At 47.7% G+C, this 19,136-nt stretch overlaps 1 protein-coding gene across 1 annotated transcript in view; it reads right to left on the reverse strand.

The window, feature by feature from the left end:
• Nucleotides 1–876: 876 nt before the first annotated feature.
• C18H16orf95 (chromosome 18 C16orf95 homolog) overlaps nucleotides 877–19,136 on the reverse strand; it is a 31,892-nt gene continuing 13,632 nt past the window's right edge. The window contains exons 5-8 of the mRNA XM_070770424.1: nucleotides 18,091–18,237; nucleotides 17,210–17,246; nucleotides 13,849–14,059; nucleotides 877–11,862 (exon numbers count right to left, since the gene is read on the reverse strand). Coding sequence (XP_070626525.1) covers nucleotides 11,844–11,862; nucleotides 13,849–14,059; nucleotides 17,210–17,246; nucleotides 18,091–18,237 — 414 coding nt within the window. The 3' untranslated portion in view covers nucleotides 877–11,843. The remainder of the gene's footprint in view (nucleotides 11,863–13,848; nucleotides 14,060–17,209; nucleotides 17,247–18,090; nucleotides 18,238–19,136) is intronic.

Consider the following 19,136-nt stretch of genomic DNA (forward strand, 5'->3'; position numbering starts at 1 on the left):
GAGGAGGAACTGCTTGAGGAAAGGAGGTGAAGGAAAGCCCAGGGCATGTCTGGAGGCACCAGCGTGTCTTTGAGGCTGGCATGCTGGCTGTTTCATGCCTTGTGTGCTATTCTCTCAGTCCATCATTTTGCTCCGCAATTTCTGCAGCAGCCCGTTGTACACAGATGCAGTCTGTGCACAGTAGCATGTCTCCCTGCACTCTGCATGTCTTGCTTTCTGCCTAGCTTCTCTGCCTACGGCCTCCAGAAGCTCATCCTGTCATGGAAGAGCCAAAGACATACCACCTGTGGAACTTCCCTCCACCTAGAGATCAGAGCCAGTGGGTAAACACTCACCCTTTGGGCCTCGGTAGGCAATTTCTAGTCTCATTCTACATATTTCATTGAAATTCCCGACAGAATCAAGCCCAACTGCCCACTGCATGGGCTAGCACCAGCCCTGACGGGGCCCAAATGGCCACACATCTCTTCCCCAAAAGAATCGGTTTGCTCAATGACCAACTCAACTTCGAAATTTACCAAATTTAACCACTTACAAAAATTCTATTTATGTCATTTCTTTGTAACATTTATAGTCATTTATATTATATTATATAATATTTATATTTATATTAAGTGATGAACTATGGACGAAGGTTTGTGACATTGTACAGGAGACAGGGAGCAAGACCATCACCAAGAAAAAGAAATGCAAAAAAGCAAACTGGCTGTCTGAGGAGGCCTTGCAAATAGCTGTGAAAAGAAGAGAAGTGAAAAGCAAAGGAGAAAAGGAAAGATATACCCATTTGAATGCAGAGTTCGAAAGAATAGCAAGGAGAGATAAGAAAGCCTTCCTCAGCGATCAATGAAAAGAAATAGAGGAAAACAATAGAATGGGAAAGATTAGAGATCTCTTCAAGAAAATTAGAGATACCAAGGGAACATTTCTTGCAGAGATGGGCTCAATAAAGGACAGAAATGGTATGGACCTAACAGAAGCAGAAGATATTAAGAAGAGGTGGCAAGAATACACAGAAGAACTGTACAAAAAAGATCTTCACGACCCAGATAATCACGAAGTGTGATCACTTCCACTCACCTAGAGCCAGACATCCTGGAATGTGAAGTCAGGTGGGCCTTAGGAAGCATCACTACGAACAAAGCTAGTGGAGGAGATGGAATTCCAGTTGAGCTATTTCAAATTCTAAAAGATGATGCTGTGAAAGTGCTGCACTCAATATGCCAGCAAATTTGGAAAACTCAGCAGTGGCCACAGGACTGGAAAAGGTCAGTTTTCATTCCAATCCCAAAGAAAGGCAATGCTAAAGAATGCTCAAACTACCACACAATTGCACTCATCTCACATGCTAGTAAAGTAATGCTCAAAATTCTCCAAGCCAGGCTTCAGCAATATGCGAACCATGAATTTCCAGATGTTCAAGCTAGTTTTAAAAAAGGCAGAGGAACCACAGATCAAATTGCCAACATCCACTGGATCATCGAAAAAGCAAGAGAGTTCTACAAAAACATCTATTTCTGCTTTATTGACTATGCCAAAGCCTTTGACTGTGTGGATCACAAGAAACTGCGGAAAATTCTGAAAGAGATGGGAATACCAGACCACTTGACCTGCCTCTTGAGAAACCTGTATACAGGTCCAGAAGCAATAGTGAGAACTGGACATGGAACAACAGACTGGTTCCAAATAGGAAAAGGAGTACGTCAAGGCTATATATTGTCAACCTGCTTACTTAACTTAAATGCAGAGTACATCATGAGAAATGCTGGACTGGAGGAAGCACAAGCTGGAATCAAGATTGCCAGGAGAAATATCAATAACCTCAGATATGCAGATGACACCACCCTTATGGCAGAAAGTGAAGAGGAATTAAAAAGTCTCTTGATGAAAGTGAAAGAGGAGAGTGAAAAAGCTGGCTTAAAGCTCAACATTCAGAAAACTAAGATCATGGCATCCGGTCCCATCACTTCATGGCAAATAGATGGGGAAACAGTGGAAACAGTCCACTGTTTCCCCATCTTTATTTTTCTGGGCTCCAGCTTTCTGTTTCCCCAACTTTATTTTTATTTCTTTCTGTTTCCCCAACTTTATTTTTCTGGGCTCCAAAATCACTGCCCATGGTGATTGCAGCCATGAAATTAAAAGATGCTTGCTCCTTGGAAGGAAAGTTATGAGCAATATAGACAGCATATTAAAAAGCAGAGACATTACTTTGCCAACAAAGGTCCGTCTAGTCAAAGCTATGGTTTTTCCAGTAGTCATGTATGGATGTGACAGTTGGACTGTGAAGAAAGCTGAGCGCAGAACAATTGATGCTTTTGAACTGTGGTGTTGGAGAAGACTCTTGAGAGTCCCTTGGACTTCAAGGAGATCCAACCAGTCCATCCTAAAAGAGATCAGTCCTGGGTGTTCATTGGAAGGACTGATGTTGAAGCTGAAACTCCAATACTTTTGCCACCTGATTCGAAGAGCTGACTCATTTGAAAAGACCCTGATGCTGGGAAAGATTGAGGGCAGGAGGAGAAGAGGATGACAGAGGTGAGATGGTTGGATGGCATCACCGACTCGATGGACATGGGTTTGGGTGGACTCCAGGAGTTCGTGATAGACAGGGACACCTGCCGTGCTGCGGTTCATGGGGTCGCAAAGAGTCGGACATGACTGAGCGACTGAGCTGAACTGATATTAAGTAGAACAGTTTTAATACACTTTGAAGATTCTGCAAAGCTTTAGGTAACTACTTTTTATATTTTGTCTTTATAATTGCATTTTAAGGAACATGCAGCTACAACTCCCCAGCAAGAGGGGAGAAGGTATTTTGGGAGATGATACAACAGAGCAGCCTGGGCTTCTGATCATGGGTGGGCAGTGGGAGACACGGTGAGGTGGAGGGGAGGAGGTTGCCCCAAACCCTGCATCCTGGCCCCGCCATCTTTCTCAACTCTAATGTCCTTCCAGGTTGGGAGCCTGCACTCTGGGCAGCTGCTGGGTTCAAGGATCAGCAAGAATTCCTGACAGCTGTGGGTCCCTGGCCAAGTAACTTCAGTCTCCATAACCTCCTCGATAAAAGGGGAAAAACCACCTGCCCAGAGGACTTCAGTGAGAGTGAGATAAGGGGACACGTGTTCAGCGCACAGTGCAGTAAGAGTGTGACAAAAGTACAGTGCTTTAATCTTTGCCCTGGCCACAGATATTCCTGTCTAAGGAGCTCCTGCAGTTCTGAAGATGTAGCTGAAAGAAGATTCCTCTTGGCTACACATGTGCTCACTTTTTAAGAGACACTGATCGGCCTATGAAACTTCCTGAACCACTTCACCCCCAAGCCCTGGGCCAAGCCCTGAGAACATCGCATACAACACTGCCTTCCAGAGGCTTCCAGCCAGGACACAGCAGGGAGACAGGCCTGGGGAAGAGAAGCTGCATCCACAAGAAAGGGACTCTGAAAAGGAAAAGAGTAGGGAGCGAGGGTGCTCTCAGCAGAGAGAGTGAGCAAAGGAAAGGAGGCTGGAAATAAAAACTGGGGTAACAGTCAGGCTGGGGTGTGCGGCCAGGACAGCCCTGGGGCAGATGGGGTTTCACAACCTTGTAAGGGCTCAGATTACTGAGAACTTTACCTACCAAAACAAAAAAAAAAAAATAAATCTGTTTTTTCCTGCAATCAATGAAGAACTTCCTTTAGGGGGACGGCAATTTTTCCTTTGAAACCCCAGATTTTAATCTGCATCCCTGGCACAGATATACATTACACATTTAAGGAAATCATTTCTCAATTCCTGAACCCTGCAGACGTTCTCTTGGGCATACAGCTCTTGGCCCTCCCTATTTGCCACCTCTGTGAAATTGCACTCAGTCCTGCTCTTGCCCCAAATGCCTCTGAATAAATCCCACAGAATGCTGCAGTTGCCAAAGCCCAAAACAGTTTACTTGGTCAGATGATGATCAACACCTAAGGAGAATGGTGTGACGTGCGGCCTGAGACAGAGAACCTCTGAATGGACAGCACTTGGCGACCCTTGCCTTGCTGGAGAACAATGATTCCTCTAAAAGGAAACTTAAAGCTGCAGGAGTTGGAAAAAATTCCTTACCTATGTCTTAATTTTGTCATTTATAAAATGGGAATGACAATCGTGCCCTACCTCACAGGGCTGTTCTAAGGAATAAGCACAATATCTGCGTGGCAAACTTAATACAGTGCCTGAGACTTAAGAAGCACTCAATAAATGGTACCTAGCTATGTTTACAGAGAAGGCAATGGCACCCCACTCCAGTACTCTTGCCTGGAGAATCCCATGGATGGAGGAGCCTGGTAGGCCACAGTTCATGGGGTCGCTAAGAGTCAGACACAACTGAGCGACTTCACTTTCACTTTTCACTTTCATGCACTGGAGAAGGAAATGGCAACCCACTCCAGTGTTCTTGCCTGGAAAATCCCAGGGACAGGGGAGCCTGGTGGGCTGCCGTCTATGGGGTCGCACAGAGTTGGACACGACTGAAGCAACTTAGCAGCAGCAGCAGCAGCAGCTATGTTTACATCATCATCACCACCACAACCACTACCCTTGTCTAAGTGTGCCTAGGATGGTAGAGATACCTCATTCCATAATCCTGCACTCAAATATGACTTCCCCTCCTAGACATGGGGACAGAATGTTGAAATGTGAAACATTCTGGGGCTGAAGGCATATACTCAGCACACATCACTCCTCTCTACTCCCATGACTAGAACAGACTTTGCTAGTTGATCATGGTATTCAGATGTGGTCTCCTCATTCCTGACACACTACGCAGACCCACCAACAGATTACAATCGGCCCAGGAGATGAAATATATCTACCCACTGTGACCACCATGCCACTGGAGGAAATGGGCTTAAAGCACAAGAAGTTTTTGGGCTGCTATCCCTTAAAGGTACAGCTGAATGGATTCCTGATTAACTAGTAGGACTTCAGCTCAGGGTCCAAGGTTTTGAGAGCAAATTCAAGTTCACTCAAAATGTGTGAGAAACACAGTAAGGTATCCTGAATTGAGCCCCAGGACATTAATGGAAAAACTGGTGAAATCTGAATACCATCTACAGTTTACTTAAGAACAATGTTCCTTAGTTTTGACAAATCTGAAGTTATCAAAAAATTAAAATTTTACTTAAAAATTAGTATGATTGACACAGGAATAGCCAGGACCTGAAACCCAGCCAGCTGCTTCACCAGGAAGATAGAGTGACCAAAGCTTCAATCCTTAGAGCTAATCTGGAATAACCAGATCATGTAGCCATGATGACCATAAGTGCCTCACTTCCAGGGTCTTCCCAATTTCCAACATTCTGATATGATATGGCCTAACATTGATAGGTAAAAACCTTTCTGCATAATTTTGTTTTCTCTTCATGTAACTTTCTTTTCAAAACAAGCAATTTATTTGACTGTCTTTTAAGATTCTTTTTCTTATAAATTCATACACCTGATAAAAAATATTTTTTCAGTCAGTATGTCTCAATTTTTCTTTTTTTGATAACATGATCACCATCTATAGAACGTCAGTGCCTTCAAGCTCTGATGCACTGTCCCTTCCACATCTGTCCCATTCACTATTCACCCCTTTGCAAGGACACATCGCTGGGCTGAACCCACACTCACACACTGCCTGGCTGTGTGACCTTGGGCAAATCACTATACCTCTCTGAGCCTCCATTACCTCACCTGTTTGTTAAAGGAAGGATGAATTAACACCATGCATGTAAAAAGAATGTGAAGCAGGTAGAGGTGGGAAACAGTGAAGAGTAGGTATCATTACTGTTGACACTTACAAAACATCAGTTCACTTCCCTTCCCCTTTTCCATCACAGAACAGCAAAACATTGTGATGTAATGCTTAGTAACTGCCGCAAAGAAGTCTCTCTAGCTCATTTATTAGAAGCATCTTCTCACATTCCTACCTTCCTGAGTTTATTCATGATCAGCTGTCCACTCAGTAGGTGGGTAATGAGTAAATGTCTCCAGCTCTTACTAGACCCAAGATACTTTCCTGCAGGAAGAGTCAACCATGCAGATGGCATGGTGCAGTCATGAAGGCTCCGCACAAGCAGGAGGACCTGTAGCCACACTCACTCAAGCGACTGAGGCTGAGGTTCCTTGACATGCGGCCTCTCCACAGGGCTCCTCAGGACATGGCCTCCGGCTTCCACAAAGAAAAGGATCCAAGAGAGAAGTGGGAAGGGTGGGGAGAGATTTGGAGAGACAGAAAGACAGAGAGACAGAGTTGGAGGGGGAAGAGGAGAGCGAGTAGGAGAGCGAGAGGAGGAGGCACCAAGATGGAAGCCGCAGCACTGTTCAGGACCCAACCTTAAAAGTGACAGCATCACTTCTGCAGAGTCTACTGGCCACACAGACCAGCTGTGGTGCAGTGAGTGGGGCAGGGGTTCACAGGATGTGAATTCCAGGAGGGGGAACCACTGGGCATCGTGGAAGCTGGCTGCCACCACCTGTCTAGGTCTGTCCCTAGGGACACCATCCGGAAGCACAGGTGGAGGCACCTATGTCATCCTCTGGACCAGAGTCAAGTGGCTGCCGTCAGCTGGGATCGACAGCAAGCCTGGAAAAGATGGTAAGGCTGCGACTTGACAGTAAGTGGGAGAGGCTGACACTGCTTCTCACTAGCTGCAAGACAACTGGCAAGCGAATACCTCAGGCATTAACACCTCCCTGGAGCTGAGGTTAATTATTTCAGCGCATTAGCAGGCTCAGCTTCATATGCCTTTCAGAAACTCAACCAAGAATCAAAGCTGAGAGGTCACCCCTGCAGCTCGTTTTCAGATGGTCTTAAATTTTATTTAAGAAGGAAGAATTTGGGATTGCACAAACAGGGGTTGCTTTTGCCCACCCGGGTCGTAATCAGCTTCTCATTCACCTGGGAGGACAGAAACAAGGAAGAAGCTTGAACACCCCAAGCAAACTTTGTTTGGAATGATTGGAGGGGAGCAGGAAGGAAGGTAGCTATTTAAATAGGAAAAGAAATGAAGTGATAATCTTTCTGTTTCTAATCTTTTCACTGTGTCCAGAGGTAGGAAATTACAACCTCTGGCCTCCTCTCAGGCAGGCCCTTGGATCCCAGGCTCTTGGGGATACCCAGGGATCTAGAAGTCACAGCCACTCAAGCAGCAAGGAGCAGCTCCAAGGGTCCAGCCTGGCCAGGCTCCTGCACATTTCACACCTGTACTCTAAGAGGAAACAGAACCAGAGGGCTCTACCTCAGTTTCATATGTAAAATGGGGTGAAAACAGTGCCTATCTCAGAATATATTACTATTATTATTGGTCATGGCTACAACTTGACTACATGCATTGAAGGCTTGCTTGCTCTAGGCCAGGCTTTGGGCTACGCACCAAGCCTGTCACCAACAAAGCCTCGCTTGGCAAGTGAAGAAATGGGAGCTCAGAAAGATGAAATCACTGGCCTCATCCAGCTGGTTGGACACAAACACTGACCCCAGAACTGGTGGAATAGAGCAGGCCTCAGCCTGTGACAGGTGAGTAGATGGGGAGATGGGTGCATGTGATGTGACAAGTCCAGCTCCTTCCTTTAGAAGAAGTATTGGAAATTTCCATGTGTTTCCTTTCTGCAGTCTTTGACAAATGTTCCACAGGAGAACAAGGTTTGGCTGTGAAATACCTCATCTTTTCCCAAAGAAAAACAGCACCTCTTTTTTCTTTCTTGTAAGTGATGCAAAACATTTCACATGGCCCCAAACAGATCTAGCACCTTAAGGGTCGGGAGCTGGGGACTTCACCAAACACATACATCATTAAAGTTCCCCTGAAGTTAATGTTACCACTGTTTTGTGCCCATGAATAAAGCATTAAACAAATATTGTGCCTGAGACACCTCATTACCCAAGGTCGTTAAGCGGCTCAGGAACACCGCAGCTACATTTGAAGCCAATTAAGAGGCCTCACACTGGGTGCTGGAACCACATGAGTGGCTGGCACGACCCCTAGCACATAGTAGGCACCTCGTAAAACATGTAGAGCAATTCAACAGGATCCCCCTGCCCTGGAGATTAGCTGACTCCACCAGCGTGCTCTTAGAGCCCAGCCCTCAGGTCCCCTAGGCTACACGAGACACAGACTACAACACTCGAGCTGACAACAGCTGTGAGCACAACAAGCAAGTGATCGACACCAATGGTAAACATCAATGATTTCAGTTTTGTTTCCATTTAATTTTTTATTATGGTGAAGTGCACAAACAAAATTTACCACCTTTACCATTAAGTGTGTTGCTCAGTCTTGTTCGACTCTTTGCAACCCCATGGACTGACTACAGCCTGCCAGGCACCGCTGTCCATGGCAACCCCTCGGTGGTGGTAATGGAGGGGAGGGGGTCCTCCACAGTTCTGCACCAGGAGGACACAGACAGACCGTAAGATCCTGAAACTGGCCCTCCTAGACTGTAGAGAGCCTCTGGTACATGATCACTGATGGCAGAAAGATTACCCAGAAAGAAGACTGGGAGGAGGGGGAGGAGAAAAAATGGGTAAAAGGGGGATAGAAGGAAGCAGAGGGAATGGGAGAGGAGGAAGGGGAGGAAGCTAGGGAGAGGGGAGAGGTAACAACATCAGATCCCATGTTTATTGCTATGCGACATGTCAATCATTTAGGAACACCTCAGTATCATTTTAGTGACCAGATCACAGTCTTCTGGCCTGGCATGTAGTCTCAACTCTGCCGTCCAGAAATCCAGTGGTAGAGAAGGTGTGTCTGCTGGTGCCCTGGATGACCCGGAGCAGGCAGATGGCAGGACCCACAGGAGCTGGCCCCCCTTTTGCCACAGTCTCCATCCTCCCCACCCACATCAACTCCCAGGTGACTGCATCCAGCCCCAGGGCTCCAAAACAAGCCAGCTGGTGACTCAAATTTACCCCTCCAGCCACAGCTCCCCTTTCCACGCAGACTCAGTTCTAACAGTGATGTCAGCGCCTCTACGTGGCTCCTCCACCATGCCCATCACACCCACTCCTTCCCCCGCTGCTCTCCCACCCCAGCCAATCTACCAGCAAATCCTGTTGTCTCCACGCTCAGTACACACCAGGAGCTCAGGCTCATTCCCACCCTCCCAGGTAGCGAGACTGCCCCTCCTCAGTCAGTCCTCAGCATGGCCACCAGAGGGAGCAGGTTAGAAGCCAGCCTGGGGCCATTCAGTCCAGGCGCTTCCGAAGGGCTTCCTCGAGTCAGAATAAACCCTGAGACCCGCAAATGATGCCAAGACCTCAGGACCAGGCCTGAGCTAACCTCCAGACTGCCATCCCTGACCACAGTCCACTTCACTCTCCGCTGTAGTCACACTGGGCTCCTAAGCTTCCTCATACCCCATGCATATTCATCGTCAGGGCCTTTGCACCTGTCGCCCCACAGTCTGGGGCTCTGTCCCCACTGTCACCCCATTCAATCCTCCGCTCAGGTCTCCTATTCAGAGAGGGCCCCCACCCAATCACCACCCATCTTTTTTCTGCTTTGCCTTTCTTCCTAGCACCGTCACCACTTGACCATCTCTTTGCTTTCAGTTTCTGTAGTCAGACCTCCTGAGGAAGAAAGCTATGCCTATGAAACAGCATGTCTCAGGTCCCAACTGTGTCAACTGATGACAATCGGAGGCCCATGAGGGTTCATACTTTGCCATCCCAGCTCATAAACTTTAGTGACTCAGGGACCCACACACATTAGCCTGTGCTTTGCTTTATGCCTGGCTGACTTTCCATGCTTCACACACACCTTCGACCATGACTGCAGCCCCCAGGACTGCACTCTGAAGTCCAAGGACATTCTAGTTAAAGATGCCTCGCTCTTCTGTCTTGCTTTAAGTACAGTAACTGGCATCATCAGCTGTCCTCAGCTGGAACCACGTGAGACAGCAGAAGGGATGGCGAAGGCTGTGGACAGACCACTTGCAGCAGAGGCAGCACTGCTGCTGCTAAGTCACTTCAGTCGTGTCCAACTCTGGGCGAACCCACAGACGGAAGCCCACCAGGCTCCCCCGTCCCTGGGATTCCCCAGGGAAGAGTACTGGAGTGAGGTGCCATCACCTTCTCCAAGAGGCAGCACAAATGCTGGCAAAAGTATGAGGAGCTGCTCACACCTCAGTTAAGCAATGCCAGTTAAAAGGTCACAGCACGCTTTACCTCTCACATTGGCAGAGGTTCAGAGGAGGAGGCATGCCCGGTGCAGGTGTGGGGAAGGGAGGCCCTGTCACTGCTGCATGGTGGGGTCGCATCACAGAAGCACTCAGAAACATCAATACACCTGTGTCTGCAGAGCGGCTCCCACACTGACCTGAGCAGAAACAATAGGCAAGAGTCACCCCACAACTAGCACTCACGGCAACACCCTGAGTACACGAGTCTCTTCAGACAGGGAGAAATCAGAAAGTTCATGCACTGATGGTGGGAATATGAAATGGGAAACGGTGCACAGGGACTTCCCTGCCTGCCAACGCAGGGGACATGGGCTCAATCCCTGGTCCGGAAGATTCTACTTGCCGCAGAGCAACTAAGCTTGTGATCCTCAACTACTGAAACCCACAGGCTCTGGGGCCTGAGAGCCACAGTTATGAGCCTGTGTGCCTCAACTACTGAAGCCCGCGTGCTCTAGAGCCTGTGCTCCATAACAAGAGAAGCCACTGCAATGAGAAGTCTGCACACTGCAGTGAAGAATAACCCCGCTCACCAGAACTAGAGAAAAGCCCGCACACAGCACTGAAGACTCAGAGCAACCAAAATTAAATAAGTTTTTTTTAAACTTTGCTATAAAAAATAATAATAATAAATAAACAAATAAATCAGGCAGTGTTTTCCACCATGGAAACTTGAGGCAGCTCCTCAAAACATTAAAGAGAGTTACCATATTACCCAGCACCCCCAGGTACATACCCAAGAGACATGAAACATGTTGACACCAAAAGTCATAAATAAACGTTCACAGCAGCATTATTAGTAATACCCCAAAAGTATAAATAAGCCAATATCTACCAACTGATGAACAGATAAACGAGATGTGGTCTGTCCTTGCAATGCTTACTATCCAGCCATAAAAAAAGGAATGAAGCTACTATGTGGGTGAACCTTGACAATATTATGCCAAATGAAAACAAGCCAGATACAAAGGATGCATATTCCATCTATACAAAATTGGAAAAGTGAAAAAGTAGGTTAGTGGTTTCCAGGGGTGAGGAGAGAAGGGAACAAGGAGTAAGTGCTTAATAGGTATAGGGTTTCTTTTGGGGGTGAAAATGTCTGGAATTAGGTAGCAGTGGCAATTGTACAACCTTGTAAATATAGCAAAAAAAAAAAAAAAGCACAAAATCACTCTAAAAAAGGTGAATTTTATGGTGTGTGAATGATATCTCAGTTTTTAAAAATATAAACTGCATACAATTTTATGTTACTTAAAGTGAGATCCACATGAAACAGATGCTAAAGCCGTTTCAGGATCCTCATCCAGAGGATGTGCTGTCCTTGCAAAGGGAAGAAGAGTTCAGTCACGGCCCCCCGCCCTCAGGGACACAGAGGTGGAGAATGAGTCCCACCCTCACAAAGGGAAATCTGAGGAAATCATTTTTCAAAAAGTGATCACTTTGAGTTTCACAAATAACATTTATTGATCATATTCATAATGGAATCTCACCCACATTCACAGCAACTCCACTACAACTAAAAATCACCTGATGATAAATAACTTGCATTGACTGAGAGAACAGTGACTATCACAGACTCTCCCTGATTTGATGGCTTTTGTTAAAGACCTTGAGGAGGATGGACATTTCTGTTGATGTTCTTGACAGTAGCCGTTGATTTCAACTTCATACCCAAAAAAGCTGGCTAGAAAGCAAAGAGAAAGGCAATTACTAGGAACTGACCCCAAAATGAAACCACACTGGCCTTGTAGGGCCCGTGTGAGGAGCCTCCCTGCGGTGGAGGGTGGAGGAAACCCTGCGGCAGAGCAGAATGCACACTCGGCCACTGAGGAGCCTGCACAGGAGACAGGGAGCCACCCTGGCTGGCTCACTGTCCAGGGTGCGACCTGAGGGAAGGCACTCAGCCCCCTCAGCCCCTTCTCCCCTTCTGGGCTCCAAGGAGAACACCAGCTCTGCAGAACTGTGGAAGGAACTGAATAAAACGAAGGCACAGCAAGTCCAGACCAGAAGGCAAGGATTGACTCATTACTACTCTTCTGGGCTCCCTGTTGGGCAGGTTCGGAGTTCATCCATTCTCCTATGGCCTCTGAGTTCTAGCAAGCCTCTGCCAGGCCAGCAGATGGGCCAGCAGCTTCTCCTGAGATAAACTGGGTGTGTGCTTTGTGGGCTCTCACAGGGCACCCCACATACACCCCAGGCAGGTAAGGAATTTCTCCTAACAGCTGGTTAGTGCCTGACCTCTGCCCTAAGATCCTGGCTCAGAAGCAAACACCTCCCATAAAAGTATTAGCAATTTTCCTTTGGCCCACCTGAACCACCTATTAATACTTAATATGGATCATCTACAGACAAGTTTCTATCTTTGTTCTTCCCAGAGTGGGAACCAGGGAGTCCAACCAAATTTGACATCAGGTTGACAAACACAAAAAGAAAGATGAAACTTAAACAAAGAAGGAAGTCTCACAGTGCTGACCCATTCAGATCATGCAAAGCTGACAGAACCCTGGCCAGCTGCTTCCTCGGGGCACTCGCCCTGGAGAAGCCGCAACCCAGGTCCACTACAGGCACCTGTATGCAAATGTGCATCACGGCGTCATATGTGACCACAGGGAGTGCCCAGTACTAGGAGAGTGGCCAGGAAGGATGCAGGGAGAGGAATTTCCACTTCCAGAAAAGATGGAGTGACAATGACAGAGCTGGTTTCCTATTTGAACAACTAAAAAACTGGGCAAAAGGCATCTGAAACTGTTTTCAGATACTGGACATTTTCTAGAACATTCCTCTTACAACTGGGTGGAGGAGATAGACAAAAAGTAAATAAGTCAATATATGTAAATTCTAATTGTGCACATTTACATATTGATATGTATTTGTATGCCTTCTATTTACATATTGGTGTGTGTTTGTATATATTTATATATAGGTGTGATAAAAGAAACAGGAAGAAGAAGGTGGATGGGGTAATGGTTGGGGACATGGGTAAACTGGGGCATTAAGAGGACGAGAAGGAGGAGGAGAGCTGTTACTGAGGGGACTAAAGCAAGTAACCAGGTGAGGAGAGGCCCTGCAATGAACCTGAGGTTGCCCTGGAGGCTTCCTGGGTGGTGGCAGAGGCAGAGTGGGGCCCCAGGTGAGAAATGCAGGCCTGGGCAAGGCCAGGTGTGTTCAAGGCTGGTGAAAGGGCTTTTCAATATGGAGCCTTGATAGTCGGGGCTGGGCTGTGAGAGAGGCAGCAGGTTCCCCGAGGCTGTAGTGTGCTTAAACTCCAGAGGGATGGCTGGTCAGGCTGGCATAAAATCCATTTCCTACCCCAACACAACAGAAGTTTGTAGAAACTGAAACCAGTGGTCTTTTGGGGGAAGGGGAATTTAGAAACTTGAGAACAGGGCAGGTGAGAAAATAAAGGTGGGTAGATGCTCCACCACCCTACCACTGGCCCTAACCTTGATGCATCTGGTTTGTTCTTCCCTTGCATTTTCTGGAAGAAGATGTGTGTGTCAGGTATGAGCAACAATCCAGACGATGCTAACAACGTAACAGTAATCAGAGCGGTGCCCACCTCTCACCCTCTGCTGCGCGACAACCAAGTTCTCCTACACCTTCAACTCAACTAAACCCCAGGACGTAAGATAAGCCCAAGGCCACCACTGCCCCACCCACACCTGCTCACCGGATGGCCTCCATGACCCTCAGCAGGGCATGAAGGAGTGTCAGGAGGCTGAGGTTGAGGGGCAGGAGGGAGGCTGGGGGGCTTTCTGGCTGCCCCGAGGCCACCGGCCCAGCCTGGTGAAGAGCCTGGAGCTGCTGCCACTTGAGGAGATGGCGCCCTTCACCACAGATCCGCCAGCGGTTGTACCCGGAGCGCACATCCAGAGGGGCTTCTAGGCAGAGAAAGTGAGTCAGGCCCCGAGGGGTGTGGGGCCAGGGTACTCTCGAGCCTGCACCCATGAGAGAGCCCTCAGGAAACCAGGGCAAAGGAACCAGGTGTCACAGCAAGGCAGGTCGCAGCCCTGGGGTGTGAGCACTCACACAGCGCCCACGGAGATGAAGACAGCATGGCTATGTGTTTGTTTCTAGGGCGACTGTGGGCCTTTGTGGCTGTGTTTTCTGAGTCTTTATCTTTTAGAGCTGCCTACTGAAAGATTTATGAATGAAAGGATATGGTAGTTAGTGGTGATCTGCTCCACAGTAATCTTTTTCTTTTTCCTTTTTTTTGGGGGGAGGAGGGGGTATGGAGTGGGTGAAGCACAGAAGAAACCAAATCATCCAAGAGTTGATCAGTTGATCGTGGCTGTAGCCGAGGGAAGGGAACATGGGCTTTTGCAGAGTATCTGATATTTCCCATAATAAGCAGTAAACAACCACCACAAACACAAATGGAATTCAAACATCTCTATCTCCTCCATGCTCTTTAGCTTTTTCAAGACCTGCTTTGGTCACATGTGACCCTCTTGATGTTATATCTCTTATTTATTTTTACTATGCTATTAATATGCTACTACTAAAAATGTAGTACCCTGACTCTAATCATACTAATATAAAATACATTCTTAACAAATATAAACTATCTTTTCTTTATAAAAAACTATCACAAGAGCATAAAGAAGAAAAGCACATGAGCCCTCTATTTACAAGATCAGAAACACAGATTTTTCTAAAATGGAACTCAGCTGGATTTGAAGCCAACGAACCATCTCTTATTTTTAGGTCACTCTGTATGAAGCTCAGAGGAGAGAAGGCTCCCTAACCTCCTAGTGGCAGTGAGACTGGCACTCACTCCCATCCTGTGACACACTCTCACTCCCATCCTGTGACACACTCTCACTCCCATCCTGTGACACACTCTCACTCCCATCCTGTGAACACACTCTCACTCCCATCCTGTGAACACATTCTCATTCCTGTCCTTGAATGGGTTTGAGGCTTGAAATATTACTAACATAAATCACCTGAACTATAAAACCATGGCTGGAGTAAAAATTAATACTGGTTTTTAACAGTGTTATCAATGGATGCATGATTCACTAATAAAACGACTAAGCTTTTACACTTTCTTAAAGACGCAGAGTAGTCAAAGCCAAAAACAACCAATAAAAATAAACCACTAAATTGGTGAGTTTATACTATACAGTAAGAAGAGCAGTTTCTCAGGTGGTTCTCATTCTATGGCCACTTTTTTTAATAAAGTGATTTCTGGCTCTTCCACCTAAAACTTGAGGCAACGTGTTGCTATCTGTTTTGTTCACCATGCGCACACACACACACACCCCAGAAGCCTCTCTTTGCTGGGCTGACCTGCCCCTTTCCCACCCACAGGGATTACCTGTGACTGTCAGCTCAGACACACGAAACCAACCTTAACCTACACATAAACAGAGCTTTCATTTTTAAATTGACACTGCTGCTGCTGCTAAGTCGCTTCAGTCGTGTCCAACTCTGTGCGACCCCATAGACGGCAGCCCACCAGGCTCCCCCGTCCCTGAGATTCTCCAGGCAAGAACACTGGAGTGGGGTGCCATTACCTTCTCCAATGCATGAAAGTGAAAAGTGAAAGTGAAGTCGCTCAGTCGTGTCCGACTCTTAGCGACCCCATGGACTGTAGCCCACCAGGCTCCTCTGTCCATGGGATTCTCCAGGCAAGAGCACTGGAGTGGGGTGCCATTGCCTTCTCTGAAATTGACACTAGTGGAGTCCTATTGCCTGGGCTACACTGACTTGTTATTCTACCTTGCAATGTGTTGGGGGGTCCGTTTCATCATCCCTAACAGCTGTGGACTTTAGGTAGCTGGTGCCACATTTCAAATGCACCTCTATTTATGTCCATCCTCCCACGAAGAGACACTTAAGTTGCTTCCAATTTTTCACCAAAGAAATTACTGCTACAGACAGACATGCGTGGAGTGCCCACAGATATTACCCAGACATGGGCTTGTTGGATTAAAGATTTTTCACATTATAAAATTTGATCGATACCTCCAAACCTTCTGCCAAAGGCTGTGACAATTCATGCTCCTCCTAACTGTGCTTTTAAAATCAGGGAAAAGTTAAGTATCTTCTACATGAAGAGGTGAGCATGAGAGGTAGTGGCCGCTCATTTCCCAACCACTCTACCCCGACCTGCACACACCCAGGCTCTGGGTGGGCCGCTCAAATCACCTGCTCATCAGGAAAACCCCTTGTCAGACACCCAACCTCTCAGTTCTCTCAGGTCCTCCTCCAGAGAGTCCATCAAGGGCACTCACCGTGCAATCTGGCCCCAGCACAAAAAGAGGAGGGTGTGATCAGACTGCACAAAACACGTCCACTCCCTTGCTCACATGCAATGCAGAGAAAGCAGACATGTCAACCATCTGTGAGGAAAAGCACCTCTGCTCATTTCAGAGATGAAGAAAGTAAAGGTGCAAGTAGAGACACCATCTCCTGGCACACCGAGACTGAGCGTGTGAGGACACGCGTACATCAGGCCACATATGAGGATACGTGAACACACCTTGTCATGATTATGAACTGCACTGTGAACATGTGAGTATGCGCTAGGCCTGTCATGAACATATGAATATATGTATACACTGTATGATGAATATATGCATAAGTGTGGTATCATGAACATACAATGTGTCAGGAATACATGAAGATAGAATATGTCAACATACAAGCCTATACACTGTCATAAATGTATATTTATATATAACACATACATACACAAGTCATATCATGAATCATAGAAGATTAGAGCTTAAAAAACACTTCAGATACCACCTAACCCCAGGATGCAAATTGGTTTCATCCTGAGAGTCAATATTGATAACTGATAGAGTCTGAGGCTTCTCTGGGTTCACTAGGAAAAGATGAGGGGTGATTAGTGATGCCTGGTAAGGGTAGGTGTCGGAGAAGTGGTATGTGTGCCAGACTGTGGCCTTCTCTGTGTTATACCCATCATGACAGAAGTCTACCCCACTCCCATCATGATGTTCATGAGAACCCCGCCTTCCTTGGGGAGGGGGTGATGAGACACAAGTGCACTGAGTTACCTGGGACGCCTTTAAAACTCTGCTGCCTTTTCACCACCTAGGATAAAAGATAAGAACGTGGGCAAGTGCATCAGCCCAGTGATCCACCAAGACGGGGGCCCAGTGATTTAGCCTGGAGACCCCCAGAAACGGGTCCATGACCAGCTCAGAATGCAAGTTATGTTTTTTTAAAAGGCCTCCAGGTTTTAATTCTGGTGACAGTTTGCTACTTGGTGACAGAAAACCAGCAGATGGAATGTGGGTGAAGGCAGAAGAAGCCTCTAATTCCAGGACACTCAGAAAGCAAGGAAGAGGAGTGGCCCTGGAACTGAGCGGGGCTAGACCTGGCCAACCATACCCCACCACAAACATTGACCTGGAACCCAGAGGTGTGGAGGTGGCCAGACAGAGCCGAAGAGTGAGCACAGACTCTTGAGCTACGGCCCCTCCCCAGAACCCTTGCTCCATGCCTGCCAGGCTAGGGCTACAAGGTCAGGCTGCTCAGACAGGCCGAGGAAAGTGAGGTAGAGGGGAGGCAAGGAGCAGCAGGGTGGGGTGGGAAGAAGGAGGGAGGGAGGTGAGCAAGTTGGAGAAGAGGGAAGAGAAAGGAGGAGAGGGGGAGGAGGAGGGGCAGAAGAAATGATGGGAAAGGTAGCAGCAGACCCTCAGAGCGCAGTGTATCCCACCCTTCCCAATACCACCAGGACACCTAACCTGGGCCTGCCCTGAGTACCACTTGCCTCCTGCTCTCTGCTGCCCTAGGCCACAGCTTGGAGGAGACCCCCAGACACCAATGCAGACCACTGTGGGGAAGGAACCCGGCACCCTTCCCCTCATCTCTGGGTCCCCCTCGGCCCACCCCTCACTTTCAGGCCTTGCTGCCATACGAGCCTCCCTCTTACCTTCTTGTGAGACCTCAGGACCTGAGGCACCCAGTAGGGCATCACGGCCTGATCCCTAGGCATCGGGAGGTGGCCCCCAAAGCGGTGGCATGGGCAGGGGCATGCCTTGGTGGTTTTGGGAATATAAGACCGGACCATCTTTTGGATCTAACAGAGGAAGGGAAGAGAAGGTCCAAAGAGGGGTGGAGCCACACCCCAGAAAACCTCAGCCTCAGGGACAGGGCCCTGGAGAGTGCCTCTGCTATGCCCCTCCCACAGTACACCCCGACTGCCCGGCTGAGGGAGCAGGTCCCCCCATCATGATATTCCCAGGGGTGGCCAGCACCCTCATTACCCACCACCTGCACATCCACAGGGCGTGGTGCTGTGGTGGGACACATGGGGGGAGTCAGGAGACCTGGCTCCGTCCTGAAACTACCGGCCTCCAGGAGCACCCTTGGTGCCACATTTAGCCCCCCTGAGCCTCAGCGATCTCAGTGAGAGAGAGGACTCTGCCAGCACCTTGGCCACACTGGTCAAAGTCTAACATGGATAGTCTTTGGTCCAGCAGTTGCACTTCTGGGACCGCATCCCGTGAAGACACATGTGCATTTGCTCAAGAACACTCAGTGCAGCACTGACTGTAGTGACCAATCAGCCTGAATCTGGTAATAAGGGACAATAAATAACGGACACAGGGACAAAGGGAATGGATGGCCTTTGGAAAGAATAATGCAGATCTGTCTGTCCTGACATACAATGAGCACAGAGATGCAATATTAAGTGAGAAATGCAGCACTGTGAATACAGCATGCTACCATTTACATCAAAAAAATTAAAGAATATGTGTGCAGTGTTGTTTGTATATGAGTTGTGATGGGTCAGATCCTTACCCCAATGCCTCATCACCACCGCTAGCCTCACTCTTTGCTCTGCAATTCTGCAGTTCCTTCCAGAACAGTAGACTCTGCCCCTTGACTCTGGTCAGATCACGTACTGGACTGGCCAACAGTATAAGTAGGAAGTGACAGTAGCCAGATCTGTCAGGCTGAAGACCTCATAGGTGT

The sequence above is a fragment of the Bos indicus genome, chromosome 18 (genome assembly GCF_029378745.1).
Source record: "Bos indicus isolate NIAB-ARS_2022 breed Sahiwal x Tharparkar chromosome 18, NIAB-ARS_B.indTharparkar_mat_pri_1.0, whole genome shotgun sequence".
Lineage (NCBI taxonomy): Eukaryota > Metazoa > Chordata > Mammalia > Artiodactyla > Bovidae > Bos > Bos indicus.